At 41.1% G+C, this 22,700-nt stretch overlaps 2 protein-coding genes across 2 annotated transcripts; one reads left to right on the top strand and one right to left on the bottom strand.

The window, feature by feature from the left end:
• The first annotated feature begins 8,632 nt into the window (after positions 1-8,632).
• LOC149032295 (uncharacterized) lies at positions 8,633-9,700 on the top strand. Its single transcript, XM_089173400.1, has one exon. The coding sequence runs from the start codon at positions 8,633-8,635 to the stop codon at positions 9,698-9,700; it is 1,068 nt and encodes a 355-aa protein (XP_089029526.1).
• An 885-nt stretch (positions 9,701-10,585) lies between these two features.
• On the bottom strand, positions 10,586-13,314 carry LOC149032294 (uncharacterized). Its single transcript, XM_089173396.1, has 4 exons — positions 13,273-13,314; positions 11,490-13,013; positions 11,204-11,389; positions 10,586-11,089 (listed from the first exon to the last, which is right to left on the bottom strand). The coding sequence occupies exons 1-4, from the start codon at positions 13,312-13,314 to the stop codon at positions 10,586-10,588; spliced, it is 2,256 nt and encodes a 751-aa protein (XP_089029522.1).
• Positions 13,315-22,700: the final 9,386 nt, after the last annotated feature.

Genomic DNA, 22,700 nt, shown 5'->3' with positions numbered 1-22,700 from the left:
ACCTTATATCTGCTGCCTATCGTATTTTGTGATATTTTATTTCAAAGGCTTATCGCAGGATCTGTTTCACAGAAAATGAATATTATAAAAAAAAACAAATTTAAAGTTTATCGTCTACAAAAAGTATGAGAGAGAGAGAGAGAGAGAGAGAGAGAGAGAGAGAGAGAGAGAAAGAGAGAGAGAGATACTGAACATAGGTCGAATTGTGAATATGCTTAAAAGAACTTTGTCTATAATATCGGAACATCATTTCTTTTTATGGTGTCGCATGTGTTTACATAAGAGACAATGTCCGAGACCACTCAAAGGGTCCGACATTGCAAAAAGAGTTTTCATCGCACCAATATATCTCAATAACTCTTATAGACTACAGGCCCCGATCTAAAAAATCGATGGGTCATATGATCCCGCAGGAAACCTATATAATTTTTGATGAAATATACTTCAAATATTGTTATAATTTGTTTATATATGAAATATTAATTAAAAATAAAAAGTACTACAATTTTATTAAATAATTTCACATACGTTTTATGAGTAAACAATATAATTGCTGATAGCTGACTTAAACTACACAATATTTATGTGGAAATATATATGTAAGATTTATTGAATTTAAAAATATAAGTATTTATTATAATAGAAAAAATACCTAATTATTAAGGTTTAATATAATAATAAAGAGATAGAAAAGAAAAGGAAAGTAAGTAACAATAGTTAGAAATCTTAAGTACACTCGTATTACACTTTTTCACTCACAAATAGTTGCACAGAATCAAGAAGGCGAAGATCGCATACTTCGCCGCGCTTATATACTCATTCACCCCACCAATGGTCCCAATCAATTCCGTCAATCATTCTCGAAATCTCCAGACTATTCCCGACCGATTAAACAAAATGTCACGTCCCAGTGACGACTAATTTCGAACTTTGCTGCGCCAATTATGCGAGTGTCCTATTTGTAAGTCATTAGTCGATTACTATTTAGCTATATTCGTACCTTGTAAAATTGTACTCCTAATTTTGTCTTATAACCACTTTCATGAACGTCTATCGATATTGGCATTAGTTGATCACACGTAAATGTGATGGCAAGGATCCATTGTCGTTCATGATCGTGAAAAAGTAAGTAAAGGGTAGACTTTTGCAGTCCTACAGTATCCACTTTCTTGCTGACTATAGTTGAGATCACGCTTCAAAGATAGAACGCGCGTGACTTTTTGTAAAATCTACGGGTAACCGTAACTGATATCTGTTTAGACGAAAAACGATATTTTTCTAAATTAACAGAATCCACAGTCGATAGAAACTGATATTTTTCCATTTCGAGGAATCGTAGTCAGCAGTATGTAATATCCCAAAATTTGCAGTTTACCGAATGAAAGTGGGTAGTGAGGGAGGTATTTTGCGCAAGTGGGAGGTGTTCCCACCCTTTCAGATTGGGCCCGACGGGAAAAACTGTGTTCTTTCCTGCCGGCAGTCTACCATATTCCGCAGTAGAGTTCGCATTAAAATTAGCCTTTACTTTGTTAGCGATTTACAGCATCTATCGTTTACTTACTCTTCGCGACTAAACTTAACTTCTAACTTAGCCATATTAGTACTTTATTTTGCTTTACTGTTAATAAAGATCTTGTGTAATTTTAACTTTATTTAGTAATATACTGTTATTTTTGTAAAATTGGAAGTGTTTGTGCAAAGTTGAATTAATTTCCTCATCATACACCAATCCTGTTGCCTAACTACACGGCGCTAGCACTACGGAACCCGAGCAGCTTCAGGGGTCTGACGATCAAACGACCAAGGAAGGGCCATCTTCCAGGAAATCTTAAACATCTTAAAGCAATAGTAACATCGGGTAAAACACTATCATTTACTTGTTTGGTGGGTTACTCTCTCTCTCTTAGCCCAGATCCCGGGTAAAGTCTGGCTTTACAGATTGACCCAAAACAGGGCACATCTTCCTTTGACCGAGTAAACGCTGGTGGCGTGACCGAGTCAAAAGAAATTATCTTTGAAATTGTTCTTGTTCGTTGACATCCCCTTCTGGGACGTCACAGGAAGAAAAATTTGGTGGCAGCGGTGGGATTGAAAAGAAGAGAGATAGTAACCTTGTTTGGCTTGGAGTCCTTGGTGCGAGATCGTAATATTCGTTTATTCGCAAATAAAAGATCTTGTTATAAAATTATCCAAAATGGCAACAGACCGCGTAGGTGCTAGGCCTGAAACTCCCTTGTCTGACGCCGGGTCGGTTGAATATGGGGAAGTAACAGAAAAAGAGGTGTCCTTAAGAAAGAAAATGGAGGAAATCCTTTTGGTTCAGGAGCAGCTTACCAAAATGCAGATGGACTCACTCAAAAGACAGAGTGAATTAGACAAAAGGAAGAGCGAATTAGAACTTCTAAAAAAAGAATTGACGCGTAAGGAACGTAGATTGGAACTTAGGGAGATTGCTATTCGCAGATCAGTTGGCGAAGATTTCGGGGGTTTTCGGGGTTTTGAATGCGTGCGAACTCCGGTAGATTCATTAGTTGCAGGTCCTAAAACACCCGAGATATCGCGACCTAGCTCTCCGCGACCAGCCCCTACGCGCCGGAACTCTCTCACTGTAATAGGAAATGACAGCGAACTGAAAGCAGAAAATGAACGCTTAAGAAAAGAGTTAGAATTTTTGAGAGAGACAGTAGCTGCAACTCGTCCGCCCAGTCCAGCTCCGCGTACCGTGCATACTTCAGTGAAACTTCGCGAAGTGGCAGAAGCAGTACCAAAATTTGACGGGCACAATATTTCTGTTTCTCAGTTTGCAAGGGCGTGTAAAAGGGCCCTTGAATCGTTGCCCGAGGAATATACTCACGAAATGGAAGTTTCCCTCACTAGACTGCTAATATCAAAATTAAGCGGACACGCATACGTTGTCGTTGAAAATTTGAAAATAACTAAGGTAGAACAGCTCATAGAGCGCCTAAAGGCGCATTTTTGCCGGCACATGGTTCGAATTATTATCGGGGACAATTAGCAACAGAATTTAAAAAACCAGGAGAACATGTCCTTGACTATTTCAGCCGTGTTCGTGATCTGACTCAGTCAATAATCGACGAAGAATCAAAACGGGTAGGTCGGTTGGAACGATCAATGGAGCATAAAATAGAGAGGGAAGGCCTCGATGCCTTTATCCGCGGGCTCCCATCCGAATATCGTACCGCGTTGCGATTTGAGCGGTATACCGATTTTAGCTTCGCCCTAATTTGTTTACTTCGAATAAATAAGCAAGTTGAGGACGACGTGAGGAGAGCGGCCTCCTCATCTTTTAGGGGTCGCGTTGCTAATGTAAGACCAATTAGGGAAGTAGTTGTTTGCAGACACTGCAATAAGCAGGGTCATTTGGAGCTTAATTGCTGGAATAGGAAAAATATGTTAGTTCAAACGAGTCCGGTAGAAATTCGCCAAACTCGAAACCGAAATTGGGACAACGACGGAATCAACGCTGTAATTATTGCAAAAAGATGGGACATTGGAAACATGAATGTCGAAAATTAAAATTCAATAGTGAAAAACGAAAATTGCAAAATCAGGGAAACGAGGAAAGGGGTACGGCAGCGGACGCACACCGTCCCCCTTCTCCCAATTCGCGTCCCCAAACTCCGCAATCAAAACCGGGACAATCAAAATTAGACAAATGAAATATGAACCGGTTGATGGCTCTCCTGTGGTCACGTGTACTTCCAGACAGTTGACTGGTACCGTGACACTTATGATCGACACTGGCGCTGACGTAAATTTGATTAAGGTTAATGTATTACGCACAACGACCAAGATAAACACTGACGAAACGATACAGGTAACGGGCATCTCTCCACAGAAACATGATACCCTTGGTACTGTAAAAATTAGCATATTTGGAGAAGATGTTAAATTTCACTTGGTCAGGGAAAATTTTCCTATTCAGTCACATGGTATTTTGGGAAACGAGTTCCTACGGTTGAAATCTGCTACCGTTGATTATACGAACGAATGTCTCAAATTTTGCAATAAAACGATTCCGTTCGTGACCGACAAAGGTATTTGTATTCTGTCGCGAACTTCACAAATTTGTTACTGCTACGTCGCGAACACTGAGGTTAAGGAAGGGTATATCCCTCGTTTGCGATTTCCACCTGGAATCTACGGTGGTGAAGCCTTAGTGAGAAATAGAAACGGAAAAGCATACTTTAAAGTATCAAACACGACTTCAGAGTCCGTCTCATTAGCAATTCCGACGTTAGAATTATTGGATTATAATATTGAAACTCTTTCAGATTCGGTATCCAATACCTCTGATCCTATATCCGAAGTTCCTGATTCCGATCCATACAAATACGTGAATGCAATACATGCAATTTTTGCCTCTACTTCCGCAAACACGGCTCCCAAAACAGATGCTCCAAAATCTGAATTTACCCCAGCATCCTCTCGAGCGGAATCCGTTAAATCCCTCCTCCGTCTCGAACACCTGAATACGGAAGAGGCAGAGTCTGTTTCAAAATTAATTGCTGCAAACGCCGATATCTTCCATTTGCCAGGCGAACCTCTGGGAAGCACCGATATTTTGCAACACAAGATCACAACGAGTGACAATGTCCCGGTGCATACTAAACAGTACAGATTCTCTCCGGTTCACAAGGAAGAAGTTAAGAAACAGACGTCTGAGTTGCTAAAAGACGAAATAATTAGACCATCCCTCTCACCGTACAATTCTCCGATATAGATTGTACCCAAAAAGGCGGATTCCAAGGGAAATCCTAAATGGCGGATGGTGATCGATTATCGAAACTTGAATGAAAAAACAGTAGGAGACGCGTATCCCTTACCCAACATAACCGAAATTTTGGATCAACTCGGCGCGGCAAAATACTTTTCGACATTTGACTTGAAATCCGGATTTCACCAAATTAAAGTGCATCCGGATGACCGCGAAAAGACAGCTTTCTCGACCCCGTATGGTCATTTCGAATTCAGCAGAATGCCATTTGGCTTGAAAAACGCTCCAGCAACCTTTCAAAGGATGATGGATCATGTCTTGACCGGTTTACAGGGCGAGGAAATGTTTGTGTATTTAGATGATGTCGTTCTTTACGCAAGGTCACTTAGCGAACATGAGGCAAAGTTTAATAGACTCGCGCAAAGACTTCGTAAAGCAAATTTGAAATTACAACCCGATAAGTGTGAATTTCTAAGACGGGAAGTAATTTATTTAGGACATATCATTAGGGAAAACGGTGTAAAACCAGATCCAAAGAAACTAGAAGCTGTCAGGGAATTTCCGCGTCCGAGTAACGCAAAATCAGTTCGCCAATTTTTAGGACTTGCCGGATATTAAAGGAGGTTTATTCCTGCCTTCTCTAAAGTAGCAAAACCATTAACGGATTTATTAAAAAAAGATGCATCATTTTGCTGGGGAGTTACCCAAGAAAGTGCATTTTGTTCGCTACGTGAAGCCTTGTGCAAGGAACCGATCTTACAGTACCCAAATTTTGCCTTGCCCTTTAACGTAACAACAGACGCATCCGGCTATGCAATTGGTGCCGTTTTGAGCCAAGGTCCTGTTGGAAAGGATTTACCGATCTCATACTGCTCGCGAATTTTGAACAAAGCAGAAAAGAATTACTCTACGATTGAAAGAGAACTTTTGGCAATAGTGTACGCAGTAAATTATTTTAGGCCTTATTTGTATGGCAGAGAATTTACTTTGATAACCGATCACAAACCCTTAGTTTGGTTAAAATCGATCAAGGACCCAACTTCGCGACTTACAAAATGGTGTCTTAAATTAGCCGATTATTCTTTTAAAATTGTGTATAAACCCGGCACTGCAAATGCCAATGCTGACGCTTTATCCCGAAATCCGATGGAGACGAAAAACATACTCCCTATATATGCAGGTGATTCGGATGACAGTCCGGTGCGATTCAATACCAGACGCACAACGAAAGATGACGAAGACTGGGAACCTGACACAGCATCTGACGAGACAGATGACTCTGACGTGACGTCGACCTCCGCTGTTAGTGATAAGATAAGTGACGTACACTCTGACGTTGAAGGCAACAGCGATTCTGCTGACAGTGACGAACAGACACCGACAAGGCTAGACGCGAACTTAGGAATGCTGACAAATAATATAAAAGAAACAAGAGACTCACTATATTTGAGACGTGACAACCTGGTAGTTTTTACAGATCTTGACGGTACACCGTGCGACGAAGGTGCCCAACTTCTAAACGAAAATAAACAGCTCCCAAAATTAGAACGGCTAGTGTTAGCTCGCGCAAGGGTAACGAACTTTGGGAAATATAAATTAATAATAATACCCATTAAGGAACATGCCGCTAATGCTACTAAATTTGAAATACTAGTCGAAACAATTGGCGCATTACTTTCCGTTGTACGCGAACTTAGCCTAGAATCAATTAGCATAGCAAAGACGACCTATATCGATGGCATACCGTGGTCACGCGTCCATGGGGTACTATGTAATACTTTCGAGTCCGAAAACTGCCAAATTGTGATTTGCCCTAATAAGGTTTCAATTCCAGAATTAGATCAAAGATTGAACATCCTTATGGAATGCCACTCGTCGGTTATCGGTGGACATAAGGGTGTAACCAAAACATATAATCGTATTAGACAGAAGTATCATTGGCAAAATATGAAAAAGGATATACAGGAATTTATTAGAAATTGTGAAAGTTGCCAAATAAAAAAATTAGTTAGAGTTAAGTCCAAGGAGCCAATGATACTAACCGATACTCCGGGAGCGGCATTCGATAAGATTGCCATGGATATCGTTGGACCACTTCCCAAGACAAGAAAGGGAAATAAGTATATCCTTACTATGCAAGACTCATTAACGAAATTTTTCGTTGCGGTGGCCCTTAAAACAGCAACATCAGTCGATATTGCGGAGGCTATGGTCCAAAAATTTTGCAATGTTTTCGGAGCTCCACGCTCCATTTTGACCGATCAGGGAGCAAATTTCACGAGCTCCCTACTAAGGGCGGTAGCGAAGCAATATCATTGCAAACAAATTAGAACAACAGCGTTCCATCCGCAATCAAATGGGTCGCTTGAACGTTCCCATATAGTCTTGACGGAGTATTTAAAACATTTCATTAATAAAAAGAAAGAGTGGGATAAGTGGCTCACTCACGCTATGTTCGCGTACAACACTAGTACTCATGAGGGAACAAGATTCACCCCTCACGAGTTAGTATTCGGCAGGCAAGCGAATGTTCCTTCGGGAACAGCGGTTAGTGATACTGGATTGGAAAATACGTATTTGAAATATTATACAGATCTAGTTCATAAGATTGGGACAGCCCAGGAAATAGCAAGACAGAACCTGGTGGGTGCAAAGATAAAATCAAAATTGTATTATGATCGAAATGCTCGAGGCCAAAATCTTGCAGTCGGACAAAATATTTATCTTTTAAAACAACCGACACCTAAATTTGGAGATCAATACACTGGCCCCCACCAGATTCTAGAAGTGCTGCCTAGAAATAATATTAAAATTAGCTACAAGAATGGGAGCAAAATTGTCCATCGAGACAAGGTAAAGATAGCTAGACAAAAGAATTAGAATGTTCTTCATGAACCGACATAGTTATAATATGTATATCTTTATGTTTTTATTTGTATATCACGTAGTTTTGTAACGAGCTGTACGTTTGCAACAGAGAAGATGCATTCCGAACTTTGCTGCATCATCATCTTTTACGTCAACGTAGCTTCTGCATTGTTGGGATACGATTGCGGCGGAACAGCCGCCAACATAACAACGATATCATTGCTAGAAACGGGGGAGTGCAATCTCCCCACCAAGACGCCCAACAAGACGACGACCTACGTACAGCTGTTGCAGCTGACTGATTATGAGACGACACCGGTATATCAGTGTCGGATTGAAGTCGACCGTACCATCTACTATTGCGGCATGAACTCACACATATCAGCTGTTCACAACGGACGCCGCATATATTTGATGGATGTGTCTGCCGATGTTTGCCGATCTATCGTTAACACCGGTGCACTTTCCTTGAACTCGTTTACTCAGTTGAATGGATTACGCGTGAATACGACCGATTTTCGGAGTGTTACACTGGCAGGCTCTATAACGACCGGCGGTGCGTGTCATGGCACGCCGTACTCAGATACCGACGGAACGTGGGACAGTGTAGTAGTGCAAAGTGTAGTGCGAACGAACATCAGAACATATACGGGCACTGTGAAAGTTAGTGACGATGTGATTTCACTGGGAGGGCACGTCCGATGCACTTTTTCACAGGGGTCGTGCCTCACGGATGAAAATGGGAATGCTTTCTGGACAATATTTCCGAAATCAGCGTGCAACTTCGAACAGTACACGGCCTTGTATGAAGGTCGAGCAACAAAGATAACATCACCTATCACTACCTCACTACTATCAACAATGTATACGGTAACCGAGGGAGATACAACCTTCGCGTTAGTCAGCAAGGAAAAGTATAATATCTGTGGGTATAGTTTGATCAGGACAGAACATCCTAAATTATTCATATTGGAAACACAACAAGGACAGACGTTTACGACAAAGGCAAGAATAACACCAGATAATATGGATCTATTCGCCTACATAAATTCGAAATTCGTATACGTAGATAAACATCATCGAGAGCAACTCGAATCACTATACCACAGTATATTGCAACAAAGGTGCAATTTGGAGAAACAAGTAATTAGGAACGCGCTGGCTTTGGCAACTATTCTCCCCGATGTGTTTGCTTACACAGTAATGAAGAAGCCGGGATACATGGCGGTGATAGGCGGCGAAGTTGCACACATCATCAAATGCACCCCAGTCCCAGTGAAGGTCAGGCACTCAAATGAGTGCTATCGCGAGCTCCCGGTAACTTATCAGAACACTAGCATGTATCTGAAACCCAAGTCTAGAATTTTGGTCAGTAGGGGAACCGAGGAGTCTTGCAGTGCACTACTACCAAAGGAATATCTGGTCGAAGGGGTTTGGTACCAGCTGCTACCCAAACCAACTTACGTGGGGGATCCACAAATTTTGCAACCAAGCACGGAAATGTTGTGGAAATATACCGATGCAGGATCCTTGGCTACGAGTGGAATCTACTCGCAGGCCGATTTGGACAACTTAAGAGACCACGTAATGTTTCCCGTGGAACAACCTTCTATATTAAACACGATTGCCAGGGGAGCAGCAGGACAAAAGGTGCCCACAGAAACTTTGAACCTAATGAACTTTGTGAGTGAGCATGATATAAACAAATTTGCGGAAAGTGTAACGTCACGAGTGTGGAACGGACTTTTGAAGTTCGGGTCAGTCAGTGCTGCAATATTGGGCATTGTATTTATATTCAAACTAGTTAAGTTAGTGATCGACTCTATTCTGCGTGGCTACGCCTTGCACACAGTGTATGGGTGGAGCATACACCTATTAGGTGCTATTTGGGGCTCAATAACTGGATTACTCCTCCACTTGAAGACCAGAAGAGACTTTAAATCTACATCGGAAATGGAAGAGGGAACTGAACTTCGAGAAATCTGCACGGGGCAGCAACAACCAACCTGCAGCGTGGCTGACAGACCTCAAACGTTGAGGGCCACAAGCAGCTCCCAAACCGACTATACATCCGGTAAGCAAGTGCGGTTCTAAATGGACTGTTCTGACCAAAAGATTCTTCAATGAAAATTCCTCTGATCATTAATTGTATGCTATGAAGTGGAGAATAATGGATTAGGTTAAGGTGTAAAATAAAACACGTGATTGAGCCAAACAAAGAAACAATGCCTTTTTTTATTGGCTCGTCAGGGAAAAGCCTTGCGGCATAAAAACCCTGGATGCTGTTTAATTATAAAAATGAGAGTCCACCACGTGGTATTACCACGCGGGAAAATACCGTCGATATAAAATGTATATAATGGAAAGATCTCACCTCTCGCTCGCTTCGCTTACGTTCCTTAACTAACTTAACTTAACTCCTTTGATTTCGATATGTATTCACAGGCTTTCTATAATGGACTGGAAGAATGTCCTTTTGTACTGGCCCCGCAGGGCGTGCGGACTGGGTGTAAGAAGTGGGGAGGCGAGAGGTGGGGGTGACTAGAGGGGCGCTTCGGTAGTTACTAGTAGTTGATCGATGCTCACCATGAGTATCACTCTAGACCTTTAATCGATGGAGGTGGATGCGCGCGAATTTTGAATACTGCTAATTACCGTATGATCCTTTTGGATCGTACATACTCCCCCCGTTGAGAGTGTAACGATCAATGATATTCTTAATACATGTGTTGTGTTGTGCGCTTATTATCATCGATTTACAATACTTTCGACCTAGGTCATTGAATCAGTTAAGTACATCGCTAGTTGTATAAGTTATTGAACATGTTCATTCGATTGCTTATGATATAACGCTAGACGTATTCGCTGAATCGCTCAGCGTATTTTTGCTGACTTAGTCAGCATTCTCGAATTATCGCTGGCCAGGCGACTTTCTTGTACGTACAAGGGAACCGTTGGGTCTTAAAGACAATAAAAAAGTTAACAATGATTTAACAATGAACAAATAGTTGTTACATTGTGCTTGACAATTCCGTGGACCGTCTTCACGGTGACAACTCGTACTACATCGTCTTCTCCTGGATGTATGTTCTCGATCCGGCCTAACGGCCATCTCATGCAAGGTTGATTCTTGTCGATGAGAACGATGACGGAATCCTTTTCGATTTTCTGCTTGGGTTGTATCCACCTTTGTCGTTTCTGCAGTTCTCGTAGATACTCAATATGCCAGCGTCGCCAGAAATCTTGTCGCACTTTCGTGATATGTTTCCAGGAGGACAGTCGATTGGCTGGAGTTTGAACATAATCTTCCTCCGGTAATGTCGTAATAGGTCTTCCAACTAAAAAATGTGCGGGTGTTAGTGCTGTCACGTCATTCGGATCTGACGAGATGGGGCATAACGGGCGTGAATTTAAGATAGCTTCGATTTCGATCGCGAAGGTAGTTAGTTCTTCATACGTGAAGAGAAGTTCCCCGACGACCCGCTTAAAGTGATGTTTGAAAGATTTGACCGCTGCTTCCCATAAACTGCCAAAGTGAGGTGAGAGGGGTGGATTGAAATGCCACTATATCCTATGATCTATCGCGAAATCACGGACCTTAGTTTTATATTCGTTCGATTCCATCAGGGCGTATAGCTCCCTTAACTGGTTATTAGCCCCGACGAAGTTGGTTCCGTTATCAGAATAAACGTGAGTTGGAACAGCTCTTCGACCCACAAATCGCCTGAACGCGGCCAAGAAAGCATCCGTAGTCAGATCGCTGACTAATTCAATGTGTACCGCCTTTATAGTCATACAAATAAAGATACACCCGTATATTTTAACGCGACCCTTATTACGGTATTTCTTTTCCTTCGCGTAGATCGGCCCGAAAAAAATCTACTCCGACATGGGAGAATGCAGTGGTTTCCTGCACTCGAGAGCCTGGCAAATCCCCCATTTTATATCGGATGCCGGATGCACGGAAATGAATGCAACACACGCAATGACGTACGATTCTTCGCACTTGATTTTTACCGTCGAGAAGCCAAAACCGTTGTCGAAGAGCATAGAGGGTAGTCTGTATTCCAGCGTGAAAATTTTGTTCGTGGAATTTTCGGATAAGGAGATCAGTGACGTGATGATGTGAGGGCAATAATATCGGACATCTCTCATAGAAACTTAAATTCGCGTTTCGAAGTCGGCCCCCCACTCGAATTAAGCCTTCTTCGTCGAGGATCGGATCTAACGCGGCTAGTCTTGTGCTCTTGACTCCCCCCGCTGTTTCTACTCTTTCCCTTTCGGCGTGAAATTGTTCGCCTTGTACGATCTTTAAAACGCGTCGTTCCGTTTCTGTTATTTCCGCCGTCGACAATTCTCCCTTATACGAGTTAGTTTTAAGCCATTGTCGGCATCGAGCTACAATTTTCAATAATCGCGCGTAATCGGAGAATCGCTGAAATACATTTCCGGATTCGATTCGCGTCGTTAAAACCGACAATCCCTTTACGTCCGGTAATTCGAGAATTTCCCCTTCCGTCGGGTTGGGCCACTCAGTCCCTGGTCGCGCGAGCCAGGGTGGTCCATGGAACCATGCCTCGTTCCTCAAAAAATCGCGCGGAAGTTGTCCCCTAGATAAAGCGTCCGCTGGGTTGTCCTCGGATCGCACATGTTGCCATGTGATATTTTCACAGATATCATGTATTTCGCGCACGCGATTCGCCGTGTATAATTTTAACGTATTGGAGTCTCTTTTCAGCCAACCCAGTACAATCATCGAATCGGACCAAAAGGTTATCTTGTCGGGTTTCATTTCGCCGGCAGTTCGGACTTCTCTATATAATCGCGCGAGTGCTAATGCTCCGCATAGCTCTAAACGTGGTATAGTGGTATCCTTAAGGGGAGCGACAGGACCTTTCGCGCAAAGTAGACGTAAATATGTGTTACCGAATTCATCTCGCGATCTTACATATAAGCAGCCGCCGTAACCAGATTGACTCGCGTCGCAAAAACCATGCACCTGCACGTCAATCGGGTCGTCGAGTGTGATGCGTCTTTCTATCGTTAAACTGTCAATTAATGTCAATTGTTCTGCGAACTCTATCCACGAGGTGTGTAACGTATTGGGTACCGATTCGTCCCAGTCGACGTGTGTTTTCCAGCAGTCTTGGATGAAAATTTTGGCTGTTAGAATGACGGGTCCTAGAAGTCCGAGTGGATCAAAGATCTTTGCGACTTCGGATAAAATTCGTCGCTTGGTAATTCTTTCGCGAATATCTACTGGCGCGACGGAGTAAATTAAACAATCATGATGTGCGTTCCATGAAATACCGAGTGTCTTTAAAATAGGATTTTCCCCAGAGCAGAGCTCGACATCGATGTTTTTTATGTCTAAATTTTCGAGTACCGGTCGGAAGTTAGACGCCCACTGTCATATATTAAGACCGCCTCGTTTTAACATTTCAATAGTCTGATCGCGTATCCTTCCGAGGGTTTCGACATTATCAGTTCCCGTAATGAGGTCGTCTACGTATAGATCGCGGTTAAGTATTTTGGCTCCGAGTGGATAATTAGCACCTTTATCCTTCGCGAGTTGTTTGATGGTTCGTATGGCAAGAAACGGTGCTGACGCTATTCCGAATGTTACCGTATTAAGTTCGAACGTGCGAATCTGTTCGTTATGTCACCAAAATATCCGTTGATATTGACGATCGTCTGGATGAATCCATATTTGCCGATACATTTTCTCAATATCCGCTGTTAATACGTACCGATATGTCCGGAATCGTAATAAATGTTCTACTAATGTGTCTTGTATTGTAGGTCCGACTAATAAGGTGTCGTTGAGAGAAAGTCTCTTATCATTTTTCGCGGAGGCGTCGAATACGACCCGTACCTTTGTTGTCGTGCTAGCTGATTTGATAACCGCGTGGTGGGGAAGATAGCAACTTCCTATAGGTTCGTTTTTGACGATCGACATATATCCTAAATCGATGTATTTATGTGTAATCTGTTCATATTCCTTCCGGAGTTCGATATTCGCGTGTAATTTCTTCCGGAGATTATGGAACTGACTATACCGCGTAGGTGACTGTAATCGTGGCTTTCTTCGCCGAAGGGAACACGCACGATATATCTTTACGATTCATAGTGTTTCGCAACTTAGACATAATGACTTTGCCTTCTATTTTGTTTACTGAATTCGATCGCGTTATCTTAGGAACGATGAGTAGCGAAAAGTTCCGCCTATATTTATCGTCTAATGATCGAATGGTTATCTCGATAACGTCTTTCGATCGAATTCTGGTATAGTTGATAGCGTGCATGGAACTCGAATATGATTTGATCAGTAAGCGTGACTCTTTCGCGAAATTCTCAGTAATGAAGTGTGCGGCGGCACGCGTATCTAATACCGCCCGACGTTGTCTGAGAGTTCCGTCTCCCTTTCTTACACGATACATGATACTCAGGAGAAATTGATTCAGTACACCGTGCGAATTGACATGAGACTCGGTGTTAGTCGCGTAAGGGTGGGTTCATCTGCGATGTCGACGCGGTCTCCTTCTTCGCGAAATGGTAAACGCACAATATATCGCCCTGATTCATCGCGCTTGGTGTTTTAGACGTAATGATTTTCGCAGTCTATTTCGTTTTCCGACTCCGATCGCGTTATATTCGCTTCCTCCAATAACCAAAATTTTTCTAATTGTTCCTTCAATTCGGTTGTCGCAAAAAACGTATGATTTCTCTTATGATCGTTAGATTCGATTCCCCCGGCGACTACCCAACCTAATAGTGTTTTCTGGAGTATTAGATCGCCGCATCCTGGTGATAAAGAAACTTGTCCTATTGTCATGAGCGCTAATGTTGCTCCAGAGCCTATCAAGATATCGACCGGTCGTGGTAAATGGAACTGAGGATCTGTCAGTTTTCGATCGGACGGGCTTTTAATGAGTTCTCGCGGGAAAATTTCGCTGGGCACCTGATCAGCCATCTTTGGAACGATAAGTAGTGAAAGGTTTCGACTATATTTGTTATCTAGTGATCGAATGTTTATCTCGATAACGCCCGCCGTTTGAGTTGTGGTGTCGTTGATAGCGTGAATAGGGATCGAATATGGTTTGACCGGCAAACGTAGGTCTCTCGCGACTTTCTCGGTGATGAAGTGTGCGGCGGCACACGTATCTAATAGCGCCCGACATAGTCTGAAAGTTCCGCCTTTCCTTCTTACGCGGCACATCGCGCTCATAAGGAGTTGATTCGGTACACCGCGCGCGTTGCTATTAAAGATCGGAGTGAGTCACGTGGGGGTGGGTTCAGTTTGGGATGTTGACGCGGTCTCCTGCTTCGCGGAGGTCGTGGTCTTCTGTATCGCGGCCTTCCGTTGGCTAGTGTTCCTATGTCGTGATGTATGATGGGGTCGTTTACAGATTTGGCAATGGGAAGCGTTGCATGGACCTCGATGCGTCTGTAAGCAATTCTGACATAATCTATGACGTTTGACCACTGTCAATCTATTTTGTTCCGTCATGTTATTGTATCGAGGGCAGCGATATAAAGGGTGGTCAGCTCGTCTACAAAGAATACACTTCATCACGGTACGAGTAAGAAATGTGCGTGTCGGACGTGTGTCCTGTCGTTTTCGTGGTCGTAAATTCATCTTCTCGGGATATCCACGTTTCGCGTGGGGCTCGAGGTTCGCGGATGTTGATGACGTCTCCAGCGGAGCACACGCGCGCGCATATCGGGTTAAAAAATTAAAGAATTGCTCGATAGTCGGATATTCGTCGGAATCTATCTGTTTATTCCATTCTTGTAGCATTTCGGGGGGTAACGCGCGTTCAGCGAGGCGTACTGGCCAGACCACCGAACTTACATTAAATGTCTTGAGTGTGGAGATGTGAGAACGCAGTTCGTTCAAGAATGCAGTTACGTCCTTTGCTGATCCGGCCTTCGGTCGGGGTATGTCGATTAACGCGTCGATTACCCGAGCTAATAGTATCCGTGGTACATCGAACGCCTTCAGTAAAGCTCCCCACGCGTCCTTATATTTTTCCCCAGTTAATTGATAATGTTCGATTGTTTGAAGGGCTTCGCCGCGAAGGGAGTCGCGAAGGTATACGTGTTTTTCTAAATCCGATATATCACTACGCGTGTCTACGAGGGTTAAAAAGCTAGATTTAAATGGGATCCATTTCCCTATATTCCCGTCGAATTGCGGGATCTCAATGCGCCGTAATGGTATTTGTTGATCGCGGGTTTTCGTGATATCGTTGCTTTCGTCAGCGTTATTCGGGTTGTTAACTGTGGCGGTATCGTTTGAATGAAGTTTGTCTCCGATCACGCAATATCTCTCTATGATTGGAGTTAAACTATCGACTCCTCCTGCTTCGTTGATAGCAGTAACGCACTTTTCATACAAGGTCTCGTATTTCTCTACTAGCTGAGTAAGTCGTTCGTAACGCTTTCTTATTTCCTGTTTACTTAAATTTCCTTCTTGGATTAGATTTTCGACGTGTGTTAAACCCGATTCTAAAACTAGCCGTTTTTGTTCGAGCTGTTCGAGCTGTTTTGCAATGCCATTACGAACCGTTATTAATTATTCTACTTTTCGAAATCCACTCAAATTAATTTACGGTAATATATAAAAATCCCCTTTATATGAATGAATGACCGCGCGTTGGGTTCTCGATCGCGTGGTGCGGCCCTGAAGCTAGATCGTTGGAGGGGGTATACCTATGTATAGTATAAGAGGCCGTTGGAGGGGGTATACGATTGTCGCTAGCTATATGCCGATAGATGGGATGTCCGGCGATGACGTCACGGCGTCTTCGTTCTAGTCGACCGTTCAAATAAAGGAAGGTGGCGTGGCGGTGAAGCTGCCGAAATCTTATCGTTCTTTGTACGAGAATAAAGCGTTTTCCGAGATGGAGAATAACATTCGATTATATATCGTGTATCTGTTCAAATTTAGAAATTAAGTTCTATAAGTCTTTTCGATATTGAGATGTGAATTTTACAGAGAAAATGAGCGTAATGCATAGATATATAAGAAATTGCGAACTTCTACGGGGTTCGAAGACGCAATTTCCCTTGAGATATATATTAGTAAATGAGGGTGTGTACGCATAGGCGTACGCACGGGTAATTAAAACTACTTATCTCGCTTCTAGATTTTTCGTGATGCTGCCTCCGCTGAACGGTGTAGATGTTCACAAGATGGCGGACTCCCTCGACTTCGTTGTTCTCTAATCGGTTTGCCCGGTGTGGTGATAGTCTATTCACTGCTTCGTAAATCAGAAGTCGGGAACTCGCACCTTACAGGATTGCACCAGAATGTTCTGACCAAAAGATTCTTCAATGAAAATTCCTCTGATCATTAATTGTATGCTATGAAGTGGAGAATAATGGATTAGGTTAAGGTGTAAAATAAAACACGTGATTGAGCCAAACAAAGAAACAATGCCTTTTTTTATTGGCTCGTCAGGGAAAAGCCTTGCGGCATAAAAACCCTGGATGCTGTTTAATTATAAAAATGAGAGTCCACCACGTGGTATTACCACGCGGGAAAATACCGTCGATATAAAATGTATATAATGGAAAGATCTCACCTCTCGCTCGCTTCGCTTACGTTCCTTAACTAACTTAACTTAACTTCTTTGATTTCGATATGTATTCACAGGCTTTCTATAATGGACTGGAAGAATGTTCTTTTGTACTGGCCCCGCAGGGCGTACGGTCTGGGTGTAATAAGTGGGGTGGAGAGAGGTGGTGGTGACTAGAGGGGCGCTTCGGTAGTTACTAGTAGTTGATCGATGCTCACCATGAGTATCGATCTAGACCTTTAATCGATGGAGGTGGATGCGCGCGAATTTTGAATACTGCTAATTACCGTATGATCCTTTTGGATCGTACATGGACAATGAACTCTTTCAGAAAATCCGCGGGTGGCGAAGCCCTAGGGAATAAATTCCCTAACGCTTCTCTTTAAGGGGGTGGTGTCACGTCCCAGTGACGACTAATTTCGAACTTTGCTGCGCCAATTATGCGAGTGTCCTATTTGTAAGTCGTTAGTCGATTACTATTTAGCTATATTCGTACCTTGTAAAATTGTACTCCTAATTTTGTCTTATAACCACTTTCATGAACGTCTATCGATATTGGCATTAGTTGATCACACGTAAATGTGATGGCAAGGATCCATTGTCGTTCATGATCGTGAAAAAGTAAGTAAAGGGTAGACTTTTGCAGTCCTACAGTATCCACTTTCTTGCTGACTATAGTTGAGATCACGCTTCAAAGATAGAACGCGCGTGACTTTTTGTAAAATCTACGGGTAACCGTAACTGATATCTGTTTAGACGAAAAACGATATTTTTCTAAATTAACAGAATCCACAGTCGATAGAAACTGATATTTTTCCATTTCGAGGAATCGTAGTCAGCAGTATGTAATATCCCAAAATTTGCAGTTTACCGAATGAAAGTGGGTAGTGAGGGAGGTATTTTGCGCAAGTGGGAGGTGTTCCCACCCTTTCAGATTGGGCCCGACGGGAAAAACTGTGTTCTTTCCTGCCGGCAGTCTACCATATTCCGCAGTAGAGTTCGCATTAAAATTAGCCTTTACTTTGTTAGCGATTTACAGCATCTATCGTTTACTTACTCTTCGCGACTAAACTTAACTTCTAACTTAGCCATATTAGTACTTTATTTTGCTTTACTGTTAATAAAGATCTTGTGTAATTTTAACTTTATTTAGTAATATACTGTTATTTTCGTAAAATTGGAAGTGTTTGTGCAAAGTTGAATTAATTTCCTCATCATACACCAATCCTGTTGCCTAACTACACGGCGCTAGCACTACGGAACCCGAGCAGCTTCAGGGGTCTGACGATCAAACGACCAAGGAAGGGCCATCTTTCAGGAAATCTTAAACATCTTAAAGCAATAGTAACATCGGGTAAAACACTATCATTTACTTGTTTGGTGGGTTACTCTCTCTCTCTTAGCCCAGATCCCGGGTAAAGTCTGGCTTTACAGATTGACCCAAAACAGGGCACATCTTCCTTTGACCGAGTAAACGCTGGTGGCGTGACCGAGTCAAAAGAAATTATCTTTGAAATTGTTCTTGTTCGTTGACATCCCCTTCTGGGACGTCACAACCTTTTCCTGATTTCCGGTTCGGGAATATTCGAGAGACGTCGGGGTGCACGCTCGCTTTTCTTTCTTACTGGACACACTCATATTCATACTGCTGCATGCACTGACACTTATACCCATATCGCTGCGCGCACTCACACTCATATCCATATCGCTGCGCGCACTCACACTTATACCGATATCGCTGCGTGCACTCACACTTATACCGATATCGCTGCATACTCTTACACATCTCTTTCACATTCGTCAATTGTTTTCACACACACCATACTCTCGCACTCTTCGTCTTTCTCTCACTCTCACATATATATTTTTAATTTCTTGACTTGCTTATTTAATATTGAAAGTACATTTGAAAATAACTAGTATTGTTAAACTAAAAAGTTGTTATGAATAATTTTTGTTGTTGTTACGGAATTCCCAGCAAGAAGAAATAAAATTAAAGTCTATTGCTGTGTATTTGGTTGTACAAACATAGCTTGTCGTGATGAAAAAATTAGGTTTTTTACCTTCACGTAAGTATTTTCCACAACTATTTTTTCTGGTTATTATAAATTGTTAAATCAATAAATTTACTCATGCCTATATTGTTTTTGTGTGTTGATATAGCTATTGATTCAACTCGAACTTATTTTAAAAAACAAGTATTCCTTGTCCAAATCTGCTTTTAGGATCATCCAAAGAATGTGCTTCTCCTGTAGATCAAATAGATTCTCGAAAAGAAAGAATACGTATAAGATCAATTTAATTAGTGACAGTTAATGATATTGCAATATTGCAACAACATGTTTACAAATACCCTTTAAACCAGTCTTGCATGAACTATTTATTCTAATTATTCGACCATTTTTTAATATTCTACCAGTTGTTTCGTGTGGATTTCCTTTAATATGCGACTTTGTAAACAAAAAGCTAAAATACTTATAATATTACAATCACGACTTGGTACTTGCCCACACTTAATAACATGTCTAGCATTTAATACACTTTCACTACCAACGAAATTTTTATTGCTTGGTTTTGTAATATGTTTATCTAATATACACATACACATACATATACAATATGCGTATACATTATATTGTATGTACACTTCGCGTTCTTACTACCCTCCTGAACACTATATGTACGTATTAAAAATTTGAATTGAAAAATAGACAAGTATTTTAATAAATAAAACATTCATTTAATAATTAATATTTATTATTTGATTAATATTAATTTTAAAAGAAAGTTCATTTTACAAAGCAAACAACATAAAATAAAAATTATATATATTTATTATTTTTATTACTTTTTTATGAATATGAACTGTCAGATTTGTACGGCAGATTGCATTGAATAAAAATAAACTATCTAGATGCCGTACAAAAAAATGTCGTACTAAATATCACCCAAAAGTACATTTTTTTACATGGATTTTTCGGATTTTTTTTCCCCTTACAGACCCTTTGACCCGAAAAAATGTACAGCATGTGGAAAAATGTTATCTATGCATAAAAAATACTTTCAAAATAAATTAATTTTATGTAGTATCAGATCATCCCCAAGACCCGTGGAAAAAGGTGGATTTTAACCCTGGATTTTCCTCCCTTGTTGCATGATTTTTTCACGGAACAATTGATTAGAATAGTTATTTAAATTGTATGAAACAAACGCCGTTCATAATCAAATGATGTAATAGACCCGGGGTTTTGTCAGAAAATCAAAAATTTTTTCTGACTTTGTGGCTTACTATTTTCTAACGGCACTACGTGTTTTCTTATTATTTTCGATGGATCTATAGGTGGTAAGAATGCCGTAAAAAATCTTTTGATAAAAAAGCACCCAGTTATTTTGTGCTTTTGAATTCTCACCTGCACTCAGTTGGACAGCTTACAAGTCACGGCATAGTGCTAAAAATTATTATTTTATGCCCTTCTATCGTCCAATACAGGTTTCCTGCGGGATCATATGACCCATCGATTTTTTATGTCGGGCCTGTAGTCTATATCAGCAGGTTCACCGCGCGCTTCAGATTAGCGCGCACGGGTAGATTCGAGGGACGGAAAAGTACAGTTAGGATGCTCTGATCTTTTTAAAATTTTCAGAGAGTATTCTTAAATGTATTTACTTACGAATAATCGAAAAAAAATTTGAAAAAAAAATTACAAAGTAAATCCTGCCTTAAGATCAAGTATTTCATTCTGTATATCTGACACTGAGAAGTTGCCAGCAATACCTTTTAAAATTAAGTTCTTGTGTTTTTTGTTTTTGATTTTTAGGGGTGAATGTATAAAATCTAATCTGATTTTTTTTAAGCGAATTGACTATTTCATTGTAGCGCTCATGTAAAAAGGGGAATATGGTGTAGCTCAAGATATCAGTCTGCCTGAGTATAAAGTCTCCTTTACCGAGATTGTCAGACTTGAGCTTATCTATAAGTTGCCCTAATTCCAGATCATGCACTAGGATCGGAGGGGGCCGGACCCTGTTACGGGAGGGGACTCTAACCTCACCCTCTTCGGTAGTGAAGGAGTCAAGCACTGTCGTTGGAGTAGCGAGCTGACGGCGCGCACTCTGAGTTAGGGGATTAGGTATCACGGAGGGTAAATAGTGAACCCCGTTATTCCTATGGGGGTACGCCGCAAGGAGGCGTTGCTGGCGGACCCAGCGTTGGAGGACTCACAATCTTGATCGACATGGTCTGCAAGTCGATTAAATCGATTCTCAGAAGACAACAATTGATCCTGTACTATAGTCGAACAGGGATGCCTGGCGATTTTTTTTTTGTATGTTCTATTCTGGAAGGTTTTTCTTATTATCTGCTGAAGAGATTCCTTTCGATGAATTAGAAGCGCTCGACGATGCTTGATCAAGCAGTCTTTTTTTATTTTGTACCAAGTAAGGCATAACATTGCAGGTTGATTAGATTCTTAGACCAAGATCTTTCTTGGCATGCTTAAAAAGTTTTTCAATAGTTGCTGCGTTCGGCATCTTCTTAAAGGAATATAGCTGACAACGTGGTACTTCCGGAGAAAGAGAGGTTGAAGTACCTTTTACTGATTTTTTAAAATGATAGGGGTCCCTTTCAATTTAACTGCAGTCTATGCTAATCGCACCATTATCGGGAGTATTGGGCCGACTTGTATTATTAGAAAAGTCTTCAGCTTCCATGGAATCAATAGATCCGAAGTACATGCTATCGCGTCGGTCATTAGTTGCATGGAAAGTCTACGTGGCAAATACAGACCACGCCCACTTTTCGGACCACATTTTATTAATTAAGAGCAACAAAGAACAGATTTTTCACAAACAATAAAACACATAACACTGAACAGACAAGTAAAAGAAAAAGAAACTGAGACTAAGAGAAAAAAATCATGTGTGCAGATCACACGTGTTAGAAGTGAAACCTTGAAAAATTAAGTTTCTAAAGAATCAGACGAATGCACAGTTTCAAGAATAAAATAATTGTAAGATTTATTTATTATAATATTATTACCATATATAATAAAGGTCACCGGTATGATTAGTGAGTGGAATAGTCGATAAAAAGTACACTTTTTACAATTCAAACAATAAAAACGGAATGCTGAATGCGATAGTTATAAATAGATACCAAAATGGTAAGATGTTTATCAAAGGAAATATAATTCGTCAGAAACTAGATAAAAATAAATAATCCTTTTTTTAAAACTTAGGTATAAAATTTTTTTTGTTAGTATGGTATTCTATTTCCCGTTTTCATCTACATTCTTGCGCTATATAACAAACATTTTAGGATAGATGAAATAAAGACGTTACGAAAAACATATGGAAAATACAGCTGGGCTGAGCGAAGGTTCTGGTAAAATTCAATGAAAGATCTACTAAATATATGTTCTAGAAATGTTTTTTCAACTCTAGCCTGCAACACTTCGAGACACTTATTATTTCTAACATATCTCGTCCTTATTCTGTGGACCACAAACTTA

The sequence above is a fragment of the Polistes dominula genome, unplaced genomic scaffold, assembly GCF_049000335.1.
Source record: "Polistes dominula isolate Pdom_NZ unplaced genomic scaffold, Pdom_raw_medaka contig_280, whole genome shotgun sequence".
Lineage (NCBI taxonomy): Eukaryota > Metazoa > Arthropoda > Insecta > Hymenoptera > Vespidae > Polistes > Polistes dominula.
The sequence above is the reverse complement of the archived record's forward strand: the minus strand, read 5'-3'. Positions and strand labels throughout refer to the sequence as shown.